The sequence below is a fragment of the Mercenaria mercenaria genome, chromosome 4, assembly GCF_021730395.1.
Source record: "Mercenaria mercenaria strain notata chromosome 4, MADL_Memer_1, whole genome shotgun sequence".
NCBI classification, from domain to species: Eukaryota; Metazoa; Mollusca; class Bivalvia; order Venerida; family Veneridae; genus Mercenaria; species Mercenaria mercenaria.
This window is the reverse complement of record NC_069364.1, coordinates 46,141,306-46,159,859: the sequence shown is the minus strand read 5'-3', so window position 1 is coordinate 46,159,859 and position 18,554 is coordinate 46,141,306. Positions and strand designations below refer to the sequence as shown.

General features: G+C 35.7%; 1 protein-coding gene across 1 annotated transcript in view; it reads right to left on the bottom strand.

Annotated features, from left to right (window-relative positions):
• Window positions 1-4,191: 4,191 nt before the first annotated feature.
• The window catches only part of LOC128556343 (arylsulfatase B-like), a 28,011-nt gene continuing 13,648 nt past the window's right edge, over window positions 4,192-18,554 (bottom strand). The window contains exons 2-3 of the mRNA XM_053541082.1: window positions 7,325-7,436; window positions 4,192-5,766 (exon numbers count right to left, since the gene is read on the bottom strand). Of these exons, the coding sequence (XP_053397057.1) occupies window positions 5,660-5,766; window positions 7,325-7,436 (219 nt within the window). The 3' untranslated portion in view covers window positions 4,192-5,659. The remainder of the gene's footprint in view (window positions 5,767-7,324; window positions 7,437-18,554) is intronic.

The window sequence follows — 18,554 nt, the reverse complement described above, 5'->3', positions numbered from 1 at the left end:
AACTCGATAAAATAGCAGAAGTACCAACTTAAAACTGACAAAAATATGCAACAATAGCCCTTGGGTCTGCTGAACAAGTATTCATTTCTTTACAAAATCATGTTCTTTTGATTTCTCTGAGCATGTTTCAAATAGATATATTGTTTCCCGTTATAAAAATGCTTAGATAATCAAATTTATGCTGATTATTGTACTTTACTGAGAGATATTTTAGGATTACAGAAATTGTGAAAAATGTTTAAAATAGCACCATATCTAGGGGCAAATTAAATTGAAACAAAACTGGTGACCTAGTGTTTTTATTTCATTTTTCAATACATCATAACATGATCTTTTAATACAAAACATTTCATCAAAATATATTATTGAGAAAAAAATTACGAAACTGTAGCGAGCGTCCTTAACTGAACCAATTATACTTCTCAGTCATTTTTATTTTTATTTGTTTGGTATGGACAGGAGAAATCCGCACAAATATTGGTTTAACTGATTTGTCTCTGGACAAATTCTAGCTTTCTAAGATAACCTTTTGACAGTAAAAAATACTGAAATAGGTTCATGTCACCTGTTGTCTTCCTTTCTGCGTTTTTGGATTGGTTTAATTATAGGAAATTCTATACATCCTCAGATGATATAGCTTGAAACCTCCGGGCAGAGGGAACTTTGGGTAAAGTGTTAATGTCTATCTCCACAGCAGAAAAATCAAACAAATTTTCCATCATATAATCATCAAGTAACAACGACTCAGGATTATTAATCATCATTTTTGTCATCGTTGTTAAGGAGATTCATCATTGACTATCTCAGTATCTGTTACGATAGACGGCATTCAAAGGAAGTTACCGATTACGTTATATTAGCAAGGGAAGTAATCCGGTTTTTTACATATTCAGAAAAGTAGTCCAGAAACAACAACACCACTGGGTGATATTGATTTATATCCAACTGCTATTCACCAGTAAGCATAAAATAAAAGCTTAGCAAACATTGATCATATTCAATACTACCTGTTATAAAAGTTTAAAATCCATTTCGTTTGTTTTGAAACACCTTTACCAAGCTAAAATTTATCTTTTCCTAATGATGCATGTTCGTGAATCAAGTTTTGTCCATGCTTCGATTATGCTGAGTTTGTATTATATAGATGAAATAGTTTAATACAATGACAGGTTCCGACGAAGACATTCTCAAACGTATGTGTTAGTTTTCAAACATTACTCAGCAGAAAAGCCAAGAAAATGGTACTTGATCGTAAAAGCTCTTTTTTATAAAAGGAAAGTTAAGAAAATAAAATTAAATTCAATCTTTTTTTCTGCTTTTGAAAATCTGTTTTAACAAGGTTGGGACTTAAAAATTTAAAATAGCGATAAACTACATACATGTCTTCTTTCTTCTTCAAAAAGGAAAACATATAAAATGTGTATCATTCTAAAGTTCTGCATAGGTAAAAGAATTAAGACTTTTTTAATAATATCATATACTGTTGCTTATTTTTTTATCGCGTTGAAATTCTCGCTTTTCTTCAAATTTTTCAAACAACTTGACTTAAATGTTCGTAAAAAATACATAACCAATTTATTTTTCATATTATTATTGTCGAGACGTTCTACATCGCGTAAAAAAGCTTTAAACAATACGTATAAGATATTTGTCCAAAGGTTTCTAAGAGATGAAGCGTTACAAATCAATCATTCAATTTATTAACCAGATCTAAGTCCTTTGAAACATTTGTTCTCGTTCCAAATTCATCGTTATCAGTCACAGTGTGAGTAATATATAGCTTTGCTGATCTACATGTGCATTGCATTTCAACATGCATAAGAGACACTTCCGCACATATAAGCTAAAAAGGGTGTTGGTTTTGCGCAAATATTTATCAAATATAAACCCTCGGAGTTGTAATTTTGTTACTAAACACAATGGGGAGACTACCCTGTTGCAATTTCTCGACAGCGAAAGTGCGTTGAAGAGAAAGGCGAATCCATTGAAGGGATAAACTAAATTTGAAGTACACTGTGTACAACATTCCAGCACGAATGCCATTATTTTAAGAATAGCCCTCGTATAATCTGAGCAAAGAATGAGACCTTTCCGTAGTCAGGAGGAAAGTGTCGTTAACAGAACGGTTTCTGTTCATTTTTAAAGATCTCTTATATTTAAGATTCAATGCTATTTGAATCCATCAATCGCGTTGTTTAAGCCAAATAAAACAAAAGCTTTTTTCTGTTCTTTCTCTACAATTTACTATATATTATGATTAAACTAGATTACTTATACAAAAATACATATTGCTTTAATCCTGTATATTTCCCTTCTGTTTCCTATTTTCTTTTTTTTTATATCAATAGTTTCATCCTCAATCCACTTATCTAAATAACAAAGTCTTATATTTTATAAGTATATTACCACCCTTTATGCAATATTGGAGAGTACATGAAGTAAATTTGACCTATATGCAACGCATCACCATCTTGAGCGGGATGCCGCTCTATTGTTTACATTAATGTCAAATTGTGAAACCATTTCAATAACCTCAGTGTAAGATCAATCACCATGTTATATTGAAGACAGAACAAACAGTACGCCTTATAGACATAGAGAATAATAGGTTGGTGTCGTGGATGGAGAAAGTTATCCTGTGAGGCGGAAGAATTTATCGGGTGAGCCATAGGCTCACCCGATAAATTGTGGAGCCGATCCAGGGCACCAGCCTATTATTCTATTTATCCTTTCACCCTTTTTCAGTTCATTAGGGTTGCTACCTTTACACAGATACTTCCTGAGTTGTATCCCTTCTATCGTGACGTAATATTGAGACGGTATTATGGCGACATGATTTTCGCGCATGAAGAAATAATTCTAGTTGATACCCTTTTTAGGTTTTAAGATATACACCTTAAAGGCATTGTAAGCGGGAACATTGATAAAATGTCATAAAGTTTGATCAGTCAAAATATCAATGCATTTAAAGATTCGTGAATGAATTTCAAACAAGTCAAGTGTCAAATCAGGTCAAATCACGACCGAGGTCACAGCCATCTTGCCAATACAATTTGAGTCTAATATCCAGTACAACTTTATTTCATGAACATGTTGAAGTTTTGGATATGCAACATTGCACCAGAAAACAGAGAATCCAGCTGTGTGTTGTTTACAACTAAAATGGAGTTTCTAGTAGAATTGGAAGAAACCGGACATGGGTCGGGTACTGTCACTGGTACATGTACGTTAGGCCTACTTTGAATTTGATATTCTTGTGCACGAACTTGGTGATTATTAATGCTGAAAGTTTCTCATAGTCACTTCGTGGTTCAAGATTTGTAAGCGACATATTATGTGACAGTGTACAAGAACATGAACTTGAGCTAGCAGATGCCACAGGTTAAACAAATGATGCAGACTGACATGGTTGGTTAATGTCAGGAAGTTCACCATCACTGGCACTTGAGCAGCTGGCTGAGGATGATTGCCTGTCAGAACTTGGTCTTACAGTGAAAAGAATTCTTGAGCACTGCTTGTGTTTTTCCTCGGACATGGAGGAGTAATTCATCACAGACTGGATAAGATGCTTGGGGGTTAAATGAATGGTCAATCTTTTACTTTCATCGAGCCCTCAATCAGCAGCCATTATCTTCAATAAACAGCCAAGTTTCCTTTCTTCACGCCTTTTTTCATGAACCAATGTTCGTCGTCAGTGACCTGGGAGCTTGTGCGAGGTGCGATATAAAAATGATGATCTGGTTCAAAAAATGTTTGCGGCCTTTTACTCTTGTACAATTTGTACATTTCTACTGGACAGCGTTCAGGATCATCGGCAGTTGCAAAGAGTTTTGGTGTAATCTGACTCACATCATGGATATTACTTCCGGTTCTTGTTTCCGTTTGCCTTTCTTGCAGTTGGAGATACTGAATGCCATCTGATCGAGTTTCTAGCTAAATGGAATGTCTCCCCATCTGAGGAAACAATGATACATGCATTTAGAAAGTGTGAATTTTGTGCTTATTGGAGAAGAAATACAATTTGAAAGTTTCAAGATGGAAAAATTTTGGAAAATCAAAAGAAGAAAGGTAATAGGTAAGAGTAATTGTATTATAGTTTATTATATGATGTAATTAAGGTAGCGGACCTGTAATGACAGTCAGTAATTTTAGAATTCTATCCCCCAAAACCGTTGTCATAAATACGTTTTCGAAATATTTTGGAACAGAATTGAAAACTTTATTGTGAGAACATTACATTAGGCCTTTGTTATGAACCCCTTTCCTAAAAATATGAAACTTGTAACAATTACAAAAAGATAATAAGCTAATGCATTATCTCAAGAATTAGAGGCTAATAACATTGTTTAAAGTAGTATAAAATTACCTTCAGGTAGCTTTTGTTTGTTTGTTTAGGGTTTAACGCCGTTTTCAACAGTATTTCAGTCATGTAACGGCGGGCAGTTAACTTAACCAGTGTTCCTGGATTCTGTACCAGTACAAACCTGTTCTTCGCAAGTAACTGCCAACTTCCCCATATGAATTGTCAGAGGTGGAGGACGAATGATATCAGACACGATGTCTTTTATCAAATCGTTACGGAGAACATACGCCCCGCCCGGGAATTGAACTCGCGACCCCACAATCCGTAGACCAACGACGCTCTCCCTACTGAGCTAAGCGGGCGGGCACCTTCAGGTAACATATCAAATGAATTTAAAAAAGTGTTCTAGTGTCTAATGATCAAACTGAATTTATTAAGAATAGATATATTGGTGAAATACTCGCTTAGTTTATGATATTATGAAGTATTGTGGAGACAAAAATATTCCTGGATTAATGATGCCTATTGATTTTGAAAAAGCTTTTGACTCTTTATCCTTTAGTTCCGTTGGGAAAACATTGTCATTCTTTTAATTTTGTGAAGTGTTTATAAGATTGGTCAAGCTGTTTTTTTTTTATTTAATACTAAGGTTTGTGTATCACTTAATGGTTTTTTGTCAAGCTTTTTTTTCTCAGTTAAACGAGACTGTAGACAAGGAGACCCAATATCGCCGTAAATTTTTATCGTTTGTGCTGAAATTTTAAGTATTAAAATAAAGCAATGTATATATATATCTCAGGTATCAAAATAAACGGAGAGAAATACGTCATTTTACAATTTCCTGACGACACCTCCCTACTTTTAGATGGCTCAGAAAAGCCCCTGAAAACTGTTTTTATATGGATCTGCTAAATCAGCTCGCTTTAATATCCGGCCTAAAAGTTAATTTTGACAAAACAAAAATTGTTTGGATTGGTTCCTTAAAGTATAGTACACGGTCGATCAAAATGAAATGAAACTGAAACTTTCTTGGGGAGATACACAATTTATGCTGTTTGGTATCAAATTTGATATTGATATAAATAAAATAATTGAACTGGATTTTCAGAAAAAGACAACAAGTATAGAGAACACCATTTCTTATTGGAAGAGAAGAAAACTAAAATATTTAGCAAGAATAACAGCTATTAAGGCTTTACGTTCAGACGTACACACACGCAAAGCAAACACATGATGACAAAACAAAGAAATAAACGAACACAGTGGGTCACCGCATATGCACGTTCAGTAAAACAAAACCCACAGGGGAAATTACACGGATTTACTAAACATTTTCTTTCTAAAATGTATAAATATCTATATAATACCGGTGGTAAAGATAAGCAATGTGTTATCCCACATCCCACGTTTCTTCATTGTATCCACTATCTCGCCTATGGACTCATCCATACATGACACCATTCCTATAATAATTTAGAAAAAGATAACATTTACTTAAATTTACAATGCTTAACACAATATGTTTATAACTTTCATTAGACAGTTCTAACTAAACCAATTTCTTCGAAAAATATTAAAATGGAAAAACCAACATAAACTATGTATGTGAATATTGCCTGAAAACCGCGAGGAATACTTCGATATTGAAAATTAAAGCTGAACATTGTAGTAAATTATCTTTAAAGTTTCATCGACAGTAATGGAGCATGGGATAATATTCAGGCTTACTAATGGTTTACAGATTTGATTTTATTGAATATTAATATTTTATGATTGATGTCGGGTCATTCTTTGAAACCGGATTACACAAATTTACTTTTTCTAGAACACTTCAAAATAGGTTGTAAATATTTCTTTGTACTAAAACAATGAATTTTTTAATAACAATAATTATGACAGCTTCAAAATAATTTTGATTACAGTATGCCAATCATAACGTGATAATAAAACTTGAGGTTGAAAATAGATCACTTAAAAATTGCATATTGTATCTGACTCATTATTAGAATTACATTCTGCAAACAGATTAGTAAAAATGTTCAATCTTGGCTACAAATCCTTCTAATCTGTGACTTCCTCAACTGTTTTCTAAACCTGTGACTTCCTTGACTGCTTTTTGTTTAATTTATGTTTATACTAATGTCTTTAAATCATTTAATTAAAGTTTTATTATACCGGAACATATTGCTAAATCCGTACATATAAACTTCTGGCTTATACTGTTGCTACTTTATGCTTGTCTTTGTTTGTTTTGTAAGACAACTTTGTCATATTAATGAAATATTTAACACTTTAAAGAATAGAAATAAAGCTACTTCCCTTTTCAATTCGTGACACAAACATATTTACTAGCTTCTCTCTCTCTCACACACACACACACACACATACACCCCCCCCCCCACCACCACCACCACCACACACACACACACACACACACACACACACAAAACAACGTCTTGTACACAACGTTTTGTACACTGTGATATGTCAGCGTATGTCTTAAATTGTAATTTCATACTTTTAACATGTGCAAATATTGAGCACATTTAATCCGGGGATAGAGCGCTTGACCAGTAGCATGCATTTGCACTGAGGTAAATGAACGGGCTGACTTTAACCGAGCCTGCAACATATTCATTTTCGTCGTGATGGGAGATCTGTGAAGCTTCCACTTTTGAAGGAATTCATATGTGAAGATCTAACATTATTTTACTAAACTACTCCTTTGTAAGTAAACATTATACATTCTTATAACATGTAATCAAAAGTGACTGATTACTGATAAATCATGTTAATTTTACGAAATTGTTAACAGCCAATTACTGTTACTGATAATAATTACATCGGGGTTGCAGTCGGTGATGTGTGATGTCGTCAGTTCGTATTTGTATTACAGTGCAATTATGTTATTCTCAAACATTGTTGTGATTTCTGCATATATAAAAATAAACATGATGACATTACATTTTGACGCGTGGATATAAATAGCTTAAATGTTTGAAATAAAGACATTAACTTTACCTGCATACTGCCTCCTGTTTGTTTCCTTTATATGGTTGTACTGTCTTACGTATTTTTCTGGAACTTGCAATGGTGCATGGACAGCTTGGAATGATATGTAGATGAACATCGGCTATAAAAGGTATCTTATTTGTATCTTATTGAAACATATCAACAAACATCTAAAGTATTTATACCTTGAATATGCTAGTTTTTTTTCCAGTTACCTCATTCAGGCTGAATCCCGTTTAAAATCGTGAAAAAATTAAGCCCCCCTTAAGAGAAATCGAATTTCACGTATTATTATTTCTGTTTCCAACATTGGATCACGCCTACCGTCCCGACTTTACAACACTAGAAACAAAACAAAACAAAACTGGTTTAATGTAGGAATTTCTTCGAGAACAATGAACTATTTATATAATCTAAAGCATTTAAGAATATAATTTATATATGTATGAATAAATTATTGAAAAGAGACTAAGATTTGCTTAGCGTTCATTATCAAAGAGCGCAAGATACGAACACAAGGAGGAGGTATTTTGTCACAATGGAGAATAATTTTGTGGCGCCTAATTTTGTGGGCAGTTCTAGCGTCGATAATGAGTTTGACAGGGATTGAATAGGTACAAATGACAATAAAAATAATACATCAAAAATTTCCTTATACGACAGCAGCAGTGTCTGACGAAGACGTTTCAATCTGAGGAGGGAATCAGCGATCACGGAAAGAGGCAGGAATAAAAACAGACAGCTTAATCGAAGCAACTTCCACTTGTCACTGTATTTTCTTTATGCATCAACGCCCAATCCGATTTATGTATTGACTGATGAACTGTCACATTAAATTTCTTTGAAAACTTTCACTCAAACAAATATATATGCAGTCAAACAGATTCGAGCTAAGGCAGAATACCATTGCATTGGTAATAAAGGTATTCCTTAGGTTGTAGTTTATAACTGGATCATACCAGGCTCCTCCACTTGACGACTACTGGACTAAAAATGCAATTTTCCTAATTGCCGGGTTGAGTGAAAGAATTTTACGCCACTGGTATGATAAACCCCGTCATACTTTCATGTTGCAGATACAAGGCGCTAACAGAGCTATGGATTAATATATGAGCTGTAGGTAGTCCAGATTTGGTTAGTTTAATCTAGCACAATGACCTAGCAGTTCTGGTTTAAAAAATGCAGTTTTATTTCACACACTCTCTGCATGAATCTGTTATTACATTTCTAATCATCTTTAGACTTAAGTTGCAGAGAATAGTTCTGACTGGAGGTTAAGTTTAGAGTATAGGCATGAATGAGTTAAAAAACGTTTTCAGTAAATCTAGCCCTAGTCCCTAGATTCAAATTGAATTAGAGATGAAGCAGGCCTGGTGTTAAACCTGTTGGTGTCTGTCAAATTGTAACCAAAGTTAAAATGTATCTAGTTCAGAATTGTACTCGCAAACTATAATTTTCAAGGCATAAGCTCGACCTTTCTTTGCTGGGTATTGTTACCTAGAACAGCGCAATACTTTGTAGCAGGCAGTAGTCTTACGAGCGAAATGTAGCATAGTAACAGTTTCGCAACGTAAAAAAAACAGAGCAAATCAATCACTTTGGTAGAATTAACTATCAAAGCAACTGTTAATGTATCACCGCTTACCCGGAAGAAGAACTGTCCACTGATTTTCTTGTAAAATAGAGTTCCCCTGAAGCTGTTGCTAGTTAATATGAGGAAGATGTTTCATATGCTTCCAAAGTACATCTTTAGTTATCTAATTAGTGAGCAGGAGAGTTAATATAGATGTACATTAAGTTTTATTGTTCAATAGGAATTATCTTGGTTATTGACACAAACAGCCGTAAAAATATACGAACGACAGCGGAGTGGGAATGCGGGTCACAACCAAATGTTACTGGACAGGTGTTTGTAAATGCTAAATGAATTTAAGGCTAAGCAGAGTAAGACCATCTGTGTTCGAAATCACAATCAAAACTCTGTTTCCTCGTTTAGGGCAAACCCATTATTTTAACTGGGGACCATACGCCGCTTTTCATGGAATTACACGCCAGTGTATCATTGAAGGTTCCGTGTACACATCTGCGGGTGTCTAAATTTATTTTTTTGTACTTGTAGCATATATAAATTGTGAGTTCTGCTCAACCCGGGCGTTAACGTGTTAAGCGACCTGTGTATTTAATTATCACGGTAGCGTTGTTTGTGCCGTGTGGCGGCCGTAAAAAGTCTCCCCGTACAGTCAAGGCTGTTACATTTTGATCTTCTCAGACCGTTCAGCACGACTTTTTATGTCGTGTTATTGGTACTGTTTAGTTTCTCAGCTTCAATATTTCGGACTGGGTGCTTCCAATACTCCCGCTTTCATAGCTTTGGGTATTGTATAATCACCCTTGGATATGGTGCCTACTTTTTAACTTTGTCTTTAGGCAGTTCCTATGATATACAGACTCCATAACCTCAGATCCCCTTTCTAAATTCCAGTTTGTTTAGTTCGGTCCATTGTTTCTTCGTTTAGGGCGTACCCATTATTTTAACTGGGGATCGCTTTTCATGGAATTACATGCCGGTGCATCATTGAAGGTTCCATGTGCACCGCCGTATGAAATCATCTGCGGATGTCTCTTAATTGCTTTTGCTTTTGTTTTTATTGTTTGTTTGTTTTGGGTTTAATGCCGTTTTTCAACAGTATTTCAGTTATGTAACGGCGGACAGTTAACCTAACAAGTGTTCCTGGATTCTGTATTCTGTACCAGTACAAACCTGTTCTTCGCAGGTATCTGCCAACAATCCCCATATGAATAAGACGTGGAGAGCGAATGATTTTAGACACAATGTCTTTCATTAAATCGTCACGGAGAACATACGCCCCTCCCGGGATCGAACTCACGTCCAAGAGATGCGTAGATCCACGCTCTCCGTACTGAGCTAAGCGGGTGGGCATGGTGTGTGTGTGCGTGTGTGTGTGTGTGTGTGTGTGTGTGTCTGTGTGTGTTTTGTTCTTTGTTTTTTTTAATGTTGTTTTTTTTGTACTTGTAGCTTGTGTAAATGTTGACTTATGCTCAACCCGGGACTAGAAGGCGTGGACGGTAGCATGCATTTCCACTACACTTATATTATAATTCCATTTATGGATTGTTGAGTTACATGCCAGACAGGAAAACAGCCAGGGGGATTTTTGTGCCAACTTATATTTGAGCCTGTATTGCATGACAAGTTATGTTCCGGACAGGAAAAATATTGACATTGACCTTGGCCTTTGAGCTAGGGTTTTGAGTGTTGCGCGTGAAACGTCGTCTAATTATGGGGAAAATTAATTCTAACCAATGTTTAATCTCTCAATGTATGACAGAGGTCTGGACCGGACACGTGAGAGATCTGGTTCATGCTATGTTATCATCTGACTGCCAAGTGCTATCTTGACCTTTAAGCTAGGGGTCTGAAAATTGTTCATGACACATTGTCTTACTTTGGTGTACATTTGTGCCAAGAAATATCAAAATTCCTACATTAATTGTTGTGCTACAGACCGCACAGCCTTGATGTTCATTGACCTCCAGGTGTGACCAAGACCTTTGAGCTAGTGGTCCGGGTTTTGCAAATAACCGTTGGACAGACGGAGGCGCAATTCTATAGTCCTATAGTTTTTAACCAGGACGGGACTTATGCACCTGTCAATATTTTGCCCGCCCGGGGGGGGGGGGGCGGGCTGACCCAGGGGAATTTGACATTTCAAAAATTGTGTTGTCTAAATCCCCACCCTAGAGACAACCTTTTTGTCTAAATCCCCACCCTAGAGACAACCTTTTTTGTCTAAATCCCCACCATAGAGCCTGGTTGGCACATGAAATTCCCCAGGGGTAGAGGCCTTGAACTTAATGACCACCAACCACGTAAAATGGTAGATTTAAATATCTATATTAAGAGCTTATTCAATTCATTAAGGTGCTATGAGAAAACAAAGAAAAATTCAGTAAAAAGGTACACAATAATTATTTGGAAAATAGTGATTCCAGAGTAATGGGCATTTTAAGAAAGGTAGGTATAGTCCCAATGAATATATATTTAGAATTTCAGTATAATAAAAAGGATCATATTCAAATGATTAAACTTAGAAAAAACTTAAACCTTATGAAATAGGTATTTTCAAGTACATAAGGGCATAATTCTGAAAATAATGCTTATAATTTATGGTAGCGTTAGTCAAACTGAATACAAACACCTAGGTTCAACTGAATATCTTTGATTGTATAAGCTATAACTTTCCTAGAAAAATCGAGCTACAAAATAATATGTACACATAGTAACCTAGTTTCTGCCCCACATGACCAAGTTTCTACAGGATGGTAAGACCATTCAGAAAAACATTCTGACCAAGTTTAATTAAGATTGAACCATATATGTGTAAACACTAAAAATTAAGGACACACTACTCGCACACTCGCAACAACATGTGCAGACATTGACCAAACAGTTTTGAGCTTGGCTGAGATTTCAGACATACATTCTGAGCCAGGTTGGCCTAGTAACCTCCATAGTGTTACGGCAACACTTGTAAGCACCTTTTCCGTGTAAGAGCAGGGCCGTCGCCGGCTTCGTAAAAGTGGTCCGGCCTTCGGCGTCCCGTTAGTGCTGAAGACAGGAGAGAGTGATTTCATCTTCCCTATCCTCTCTCTTCTCTTAACGGAGGTTCCGGGGTTCTCCCTCAAGAAAAAATCAAGATTTGGGATGCAAATAAGCGCGTTTTTCTTGCATATTCGACTTTATTTCAACAGGCAATATCATGTTTCAAAACTACCAATGGCACAAACAAAATTGCGAAATTCAGAATCAATTTTATTCATATACCCAGGCAGCTTTAAAATACAAATTGCACATAAAAAAAAGAGAAAAAAAAAACAACATTACACTGAAAGGTTTTAAATATATGTTAATGACTAATGATCCAAGGAAACACATTTTTAACCGATTAGCTGATGTCTTCTTGAACCTTACAGGTTTCACACTTTTCAACCAATCAAAAGCCGCCATCATAGTCAATAAAGGTTGCGCAAATAAGACATATGCACGCTCTTCATTCGAAACGTGTGTAATTGATAAATGTACAGCTGTAAGCGAAAGAATTGACAAAACAATGGCCAATGTTGGAACGTTATCCTTGAAAAATATCATAAAAGTGATCGAAAATTTTAACAGAAAATACTTTCCAACATTGGCCAATTTTAGCAAATCGCTATAAATGTTGATGTATTGTTTTCTAGTTGAGATGTATGTCATTTGATTTGATTAAAAGCAATTTTTAAGATAAATAATCATATATTGAAATATTACCAAATGGCGTCCCGCGAGTGCCGAAGGAAGGAGAGGGTGGGGGAGCACGAGAGGTGGATCCCCACCCCAACCCTATCATTATTTTAAGGGGGCTCGGGGTTTCTCCCCCCCCCCCCCCCCCCCCGAGAATTTTTTTTACATTTGGGATGCCAGTATGTGCGTTTTTCGTGCATCTCGAAAGCAGTTTCTATTAAGATTTTCAGTCAATTTCATGTTATTTTTCAAGGATAACTTTACAACATTTGGCCAATTTAAGCAGACTGCTTTAAATGTTGATGTATTGTTTTATAGTTGAGATGTATGTCGGCATTTCGTTTGATTAAAAGCAACTTTTTAAGATAAATAATTATATTTTGAAATATTACCAAATGGCGTCTCGCGAGTGCCGAAGGAAGGAGAGGGTGAGGGAGCACGAGAGGTGGATCCCCAACCCAACCCTATCATTATTTTGAAAGGGGGTTCGGGGTTCTTACTCCGAGAAAATTTTTACCTTTGGGATGCCAGTAAGTACGTTTTTCGTGCATCTCGAAAGCAGTTTCTGTTAAGATTTTCAGTCAATTTCATGTTATTTTTTCAAGGATAACTTTCCAACATTTGGCCAATTTAAGCAGACTGCTATAAATGATGATGTATTTATTATGGTTGATATGTATGTCGTCATTATTTAAAATAAATAATCATATCTGAAAGTAATAATTAGAAGAAATTAGCTTTCGGTAAGTTTTGTTTTAAACACAATTGATTTTCATTTTTTAAACATATGGCATGTTTTTTAGTTAAACAATTATTATAGATTATAAAAGAAATCGTCCTTTATATCATACTGGATGAAAGATCCATCAGAAAATTGTTTAGTTATGATGAATCCAGTCAAGCAGGGTTAATAAATTTGACACGGAAAGTGTCAAAGTTGTTTTCACACCTTCGGACATTCATGACCGATACCACTCTTGGTGGATAGTTACATTAACAAGGCAATATTTTGACACTTTTAAAAAAGCAAAAGATGAAAGTTAATGCAAAAATCTGGTCCGGACGATTACAGCCGATATCATGCTTGGACAAAAAAGTGGTCCGGCCATGGCCCGTCCGCGACGGCCTTGAACTAGTTTTATAACCCCGAAGAAACATGTGAAGTTTCAATTCAATATCTGCATTAGTTTTGGAGATAGTAACTTGCATGTAAAACTTTAATCAGAATTTTCTAAGTCCAAAAGGGGCATAATTTGCTCAAAAATACATGCCATAGTTATGGGACTTGACCCAGTGAGTTTGTGGTAATTGACCTAGAAAAAGAAAAAAATAAGTTTCAAAGTATATGCCTTTAAATGATAGCTGTATGTACTTGCATGCAAAAACTTAACCAAGGTGTGACGCCGACGCCGACGCCGACGCCAGGGTGAGTAGAACAGCTAGACTATTCTTCGAATAGTCGAGCTAAAAAGGGGTTTTAATCGCGAAAACAGATGACAAACCTGAACACCGCTAGACTATGCATTATTAGTACAGTCTGGATATATGTGAAAAGAAATGGAGAATACAATCACTGCACTGGTATACCTTTGAATATTTTTCCTAATTCTGGGGCAATGGCTTCGTCCCATCTTACGGTTTTTTCCGAAGAAAGTTTCGAAAAATCCTCCATCGTCTGCATTTTAAAAATACAACCCGAATAGTTGGCAGTGGCTAGAGAACCGGAATCGGTTCCCTAGACAGCGAACCTATTCGTCCGGAACCGGTTCTTTAGCCAAAGTACCGTGCATAGACTAGGGAACCGGAATTTTACTTCTATGCATAAAACTGCCGAAATTCACTTTGTTTCTTTTGGTAAGTATTATGCATGTATTATCTTAATGAATTTAACATTTAAATTTTCAGTAAGCAATGCCCTTTCATTTATTTGTGTTTACCATGTCTCCAAAAGTGTACTCGCCGCATACTGTTCGCCATATTGGAATGATAAAATAAACTAGTACGAATGAATGCGGAAATCGTACGCATTGGAACAAGCCGAAATAAACTTGAAATATAAAATTAAAACAATAAAAGAAACATTTAAAACAAATTAAATAATTTCTGTTAATTAGTATATTGATCACATATCTTTGAACGTGAAATGCCGATGTGTTAAAAACGGATCAAAGAATCTGCATGAACATCTATAAACATGTAATGACACAAATACAAATCAATATTATTTTATATTGAAATGATTTTAACATAGTACATGTTGAAAGCAAATAACATTTAAGAACGGGAAAGTGAGTTTTCACGCATTTATTCGTACTGTTTTTATCTTTCCAATATGGCAGACAGTAAACGCAGATAGATGCAAGGGCACGGTAAAATTAATTAAGATAACAATATGCATGACATTTACCAAGAAACAAAGTGGATTTTGGCAGCATTATTCATAGAAATAAAATTCCGGCTCCCTAGCCTATGCACGCTGTTTTGGTTAGAGAACCGGGATGGACGAATAAGTTTGCTGTTTAGGGATTCGATTCCGGTTCTCTAGCCACTGCCATTTCGCCGTCGTCTTTCGGTCTTCAGACGAGGTTACTCCCATTTTGATAATACGGTGTCGATATTCCCGAGTCCCGGGATGCAAACGGCGGCCAAAGTCTAATTCCCGGGACCCGTAGACAATATTGTTTGTCAAATTCCCGCCTGTCGGAAATGGTCTTCTGTCTAAAGTCCCGTGTATGCCCGACCCCCCAACGGGGCGGGAAAAATATTGACAGGTGCATAATAACATATATACTTGGCCTTGAAATTGAATATCATCACATATTTTGCTGTCCATTAATACCAATCAATCTTATAATGGCGTAAAAAATGTACAAAACGCATCGCCAGTTGAAATCTGCCGAGCCGTAGAATAGGAATTCTACTGAAATAGGTTCTCATTTGTTAATCATTGATACGTTATGAAAATTAAAAGTCGTACGTGGAATAAGATTGGCCTTACGTAAGACTTATTATGTAATATGTAGGCGTAAGCAAGTCTTATTTCGGATTTATTATTTCCTACCCAGGAGTTAGCAAATTCTACCTCGGATTAAGTAAGACATGAATTGAGTTATTATGTCACACTTAAACGTAGGATGATATTTTCTTTGTTTGTTTTTTTTTCAGGGTAGAGGAGAGGGGCTGTTACGGTTACACTGAAACAGTTACAGATCATATGGCGACTTTCCAGCTTTCAAAAGAAGATTTCAGGTGCCCCTCCTGGCATAACTTCACCAGAGTGGAACCAATGACCTTCCCTAAGCCATTTGAATGGCTTCCTCACATGAAGAATTCTACGCTCCATGTGCGGCCCGAGCCCACATTAGTGGCAAATGATTTGAAGACAGCGACCTTAACTACACACTGACGGAGGCCCCCGCGTAGGAGTTTATAAGATGTACGTAGAACTTTCCACAACTCAACCTGCTGTCACAAGACGTTGCCACATATCCACACTTAAACACGGTATGATTTTTAATAGCAGCATTCGGCGGGTTATCTTCCCAAATCATTTAACAGGTGTCGCTACGGGCGAATATGTCCTATCATGCGGTGTACTCTCGGCTTTTATCATAGTGTTAAAAAAAGATTAGGTTTAGATTATTTAAAAAGATAGAATCATGTAATTTATCAATATCATCTATTTAGATAGCTGTTTCTTCTGTTTTTAATAGGAAATTTATAGCCTCACTTCAAAATGCTGGCCAGTAATATATAACTGAAATAATGTCGTAGCATTTATTTTTAAGCGAGTTATTTATTTTTTTAGCAAAGCTGGGTTAGCTAATTTAGCTAGCTAAACATATTGCTAAATTTACCCCTGTATGGATGCCTTGTTCCACATAGACAATGGTTACTCTGGATATTAAGATTGCATAAAATTTCCTATTCACTGCATACTGATTGTTATCATAAAAATGTGCATGACATGTGTCCTGTTAACTCTAGGGGGTTAAAGAATATGTCCTTGAAGCAGACTTAACATTTCCTGCTCCCACGTGAGTGTTACATATTGGACAGTCTGGTGTTAATATAATGTGTATAATAAGTTTTCTTAATACTTTTAACACTGATTTGACATAATGTCTAATAGGTCTCACATTTGTTTTCTTTTTATTATTTCCAAAGCTCTACAAATCTGTGGTCTGTATATTAAAAATCTTCAAAAGATTCATATTTTGACATTCTTGTGATATTTCTACCTTGTTTTCTATAGTTAAGGCCACACCAAATTGATGTCTTGTTCTTCGGATTTTTTTCAAAAATATTTGGGGCGAGCGAGCGAAAAAAAAAATTAAAATATTTTTTTTTCAAATCATCATTTATTGAAGCGAGCGAAAAGCGATGAAATAAAAAAAAATCGCTTGTGTCATGTTTAACACCAAATTAAGTGTATTTCTATTCATAAGCCGGAAAAACAAATGTGTGTGAAGTAACATTCAGACAGCATTGTCTTTGGAGTATTGAACGTTTAAAAAAGTAAGAAATATATCAGCGCTTTTATTATTCTGAAATGTCTTATTTATCCCATATCACTTAACAATTTTCTCTGCTCGTGACATTAGACCTTTTAACCCTTGAAGTGCTGGACAACATGTATCTATTACAAATGCAGATCACACAGCACTCAATTGAACCTGTTAATCAGAGGTGGTACTATTCGGTCTGGGTTTTACTGTCAGAAATCAAATGAAAATCCAGCACTTTGAGAGTTTGACTATACAAAGTAAACAAAAACAAATGTTGACACTTTTGAGTGACATATAAGCAAATGTCTAGAATTCCTGATGTATTGTCATGTACCATCTTTAATATCACTCAAACCAAATAAAGAATTGTAGAACAATCAACAAAAACAAAAACCTGCGTTTGAGAAACACACATAACCCCGGCGGGTTTTACACGACTGTATCTGCGGAAAGATTCATCTTATTGTATAGCGCAGCAGCCCTAACAACTCTGTAAAACTGCAGCTCGGGGAAATCTCAACAGCTGTTGCTGAAAATACCTGCCGTTCGTCATCTCGGCATGAGACAAAAAAGACATAGGGGGCTGCCATTTTGTTATGCCCGATTGTTTTAGTGATAGAATATTACTAAATTTTAATCGAATAAACTGATATTACCGGGGTAGGTATCCCTTCTGTGCGGTAGGGAGACTACGTAGTCGAATCGGTGACTGTATTAGAGAACATGTTCTTCCGATGCTCCGATAAATTACAAGCAAGGTGCGTTTAAACTTCGGAATTTCCACTTTTTTTCGTTCCTACTGATTTCGACCCAGCGCAAAAAATACGCATGGTGCGGGCGGTCAAAAACAAATTATTTTTTTTTCATTTCCCGTCAAATTGATGCGGGAAATGCGACGAACAGGTAATCAGTTTGGTGTGGCCTAAGAAACAAACGTGTCAGGGTTTTTTGTTGATTAAAAACATTTCAACTGATTGTTAGGGTGTTATCTCAAAAGGCGATGCTTTAGGCCAGACAAAAATTTGAGATTGAACCAATGACCATTTTATTGGAAATTTGTTTTTCACTTTATGTGGGCAAGTTGCTGTGAATTTGAATTGACTGAAAATTAAAGAAGCAGCACCATAAAATTTAAATTAACACGAGATAAGTTGATTTGTCAATAGAGATCATTTATGCCTCATGGATGATATTTTCATAAAATATATGAGAAAACAACTGTGATAATTAACTGGGTTAATGGAAAATTGAAGGGACATCTTATCACAAGGGCGTATATTTTAACGTTTTACAGTAATTATTATTATAATTTCTATATTATTCAAGACCTCATTGCATTAAGCTGAGTATGCAGATCTTCCCGATTAAATTGTAACTATATACTGTCTATACTGATCCTTATTTAAAGAATATAGTCTGAATACTTGCA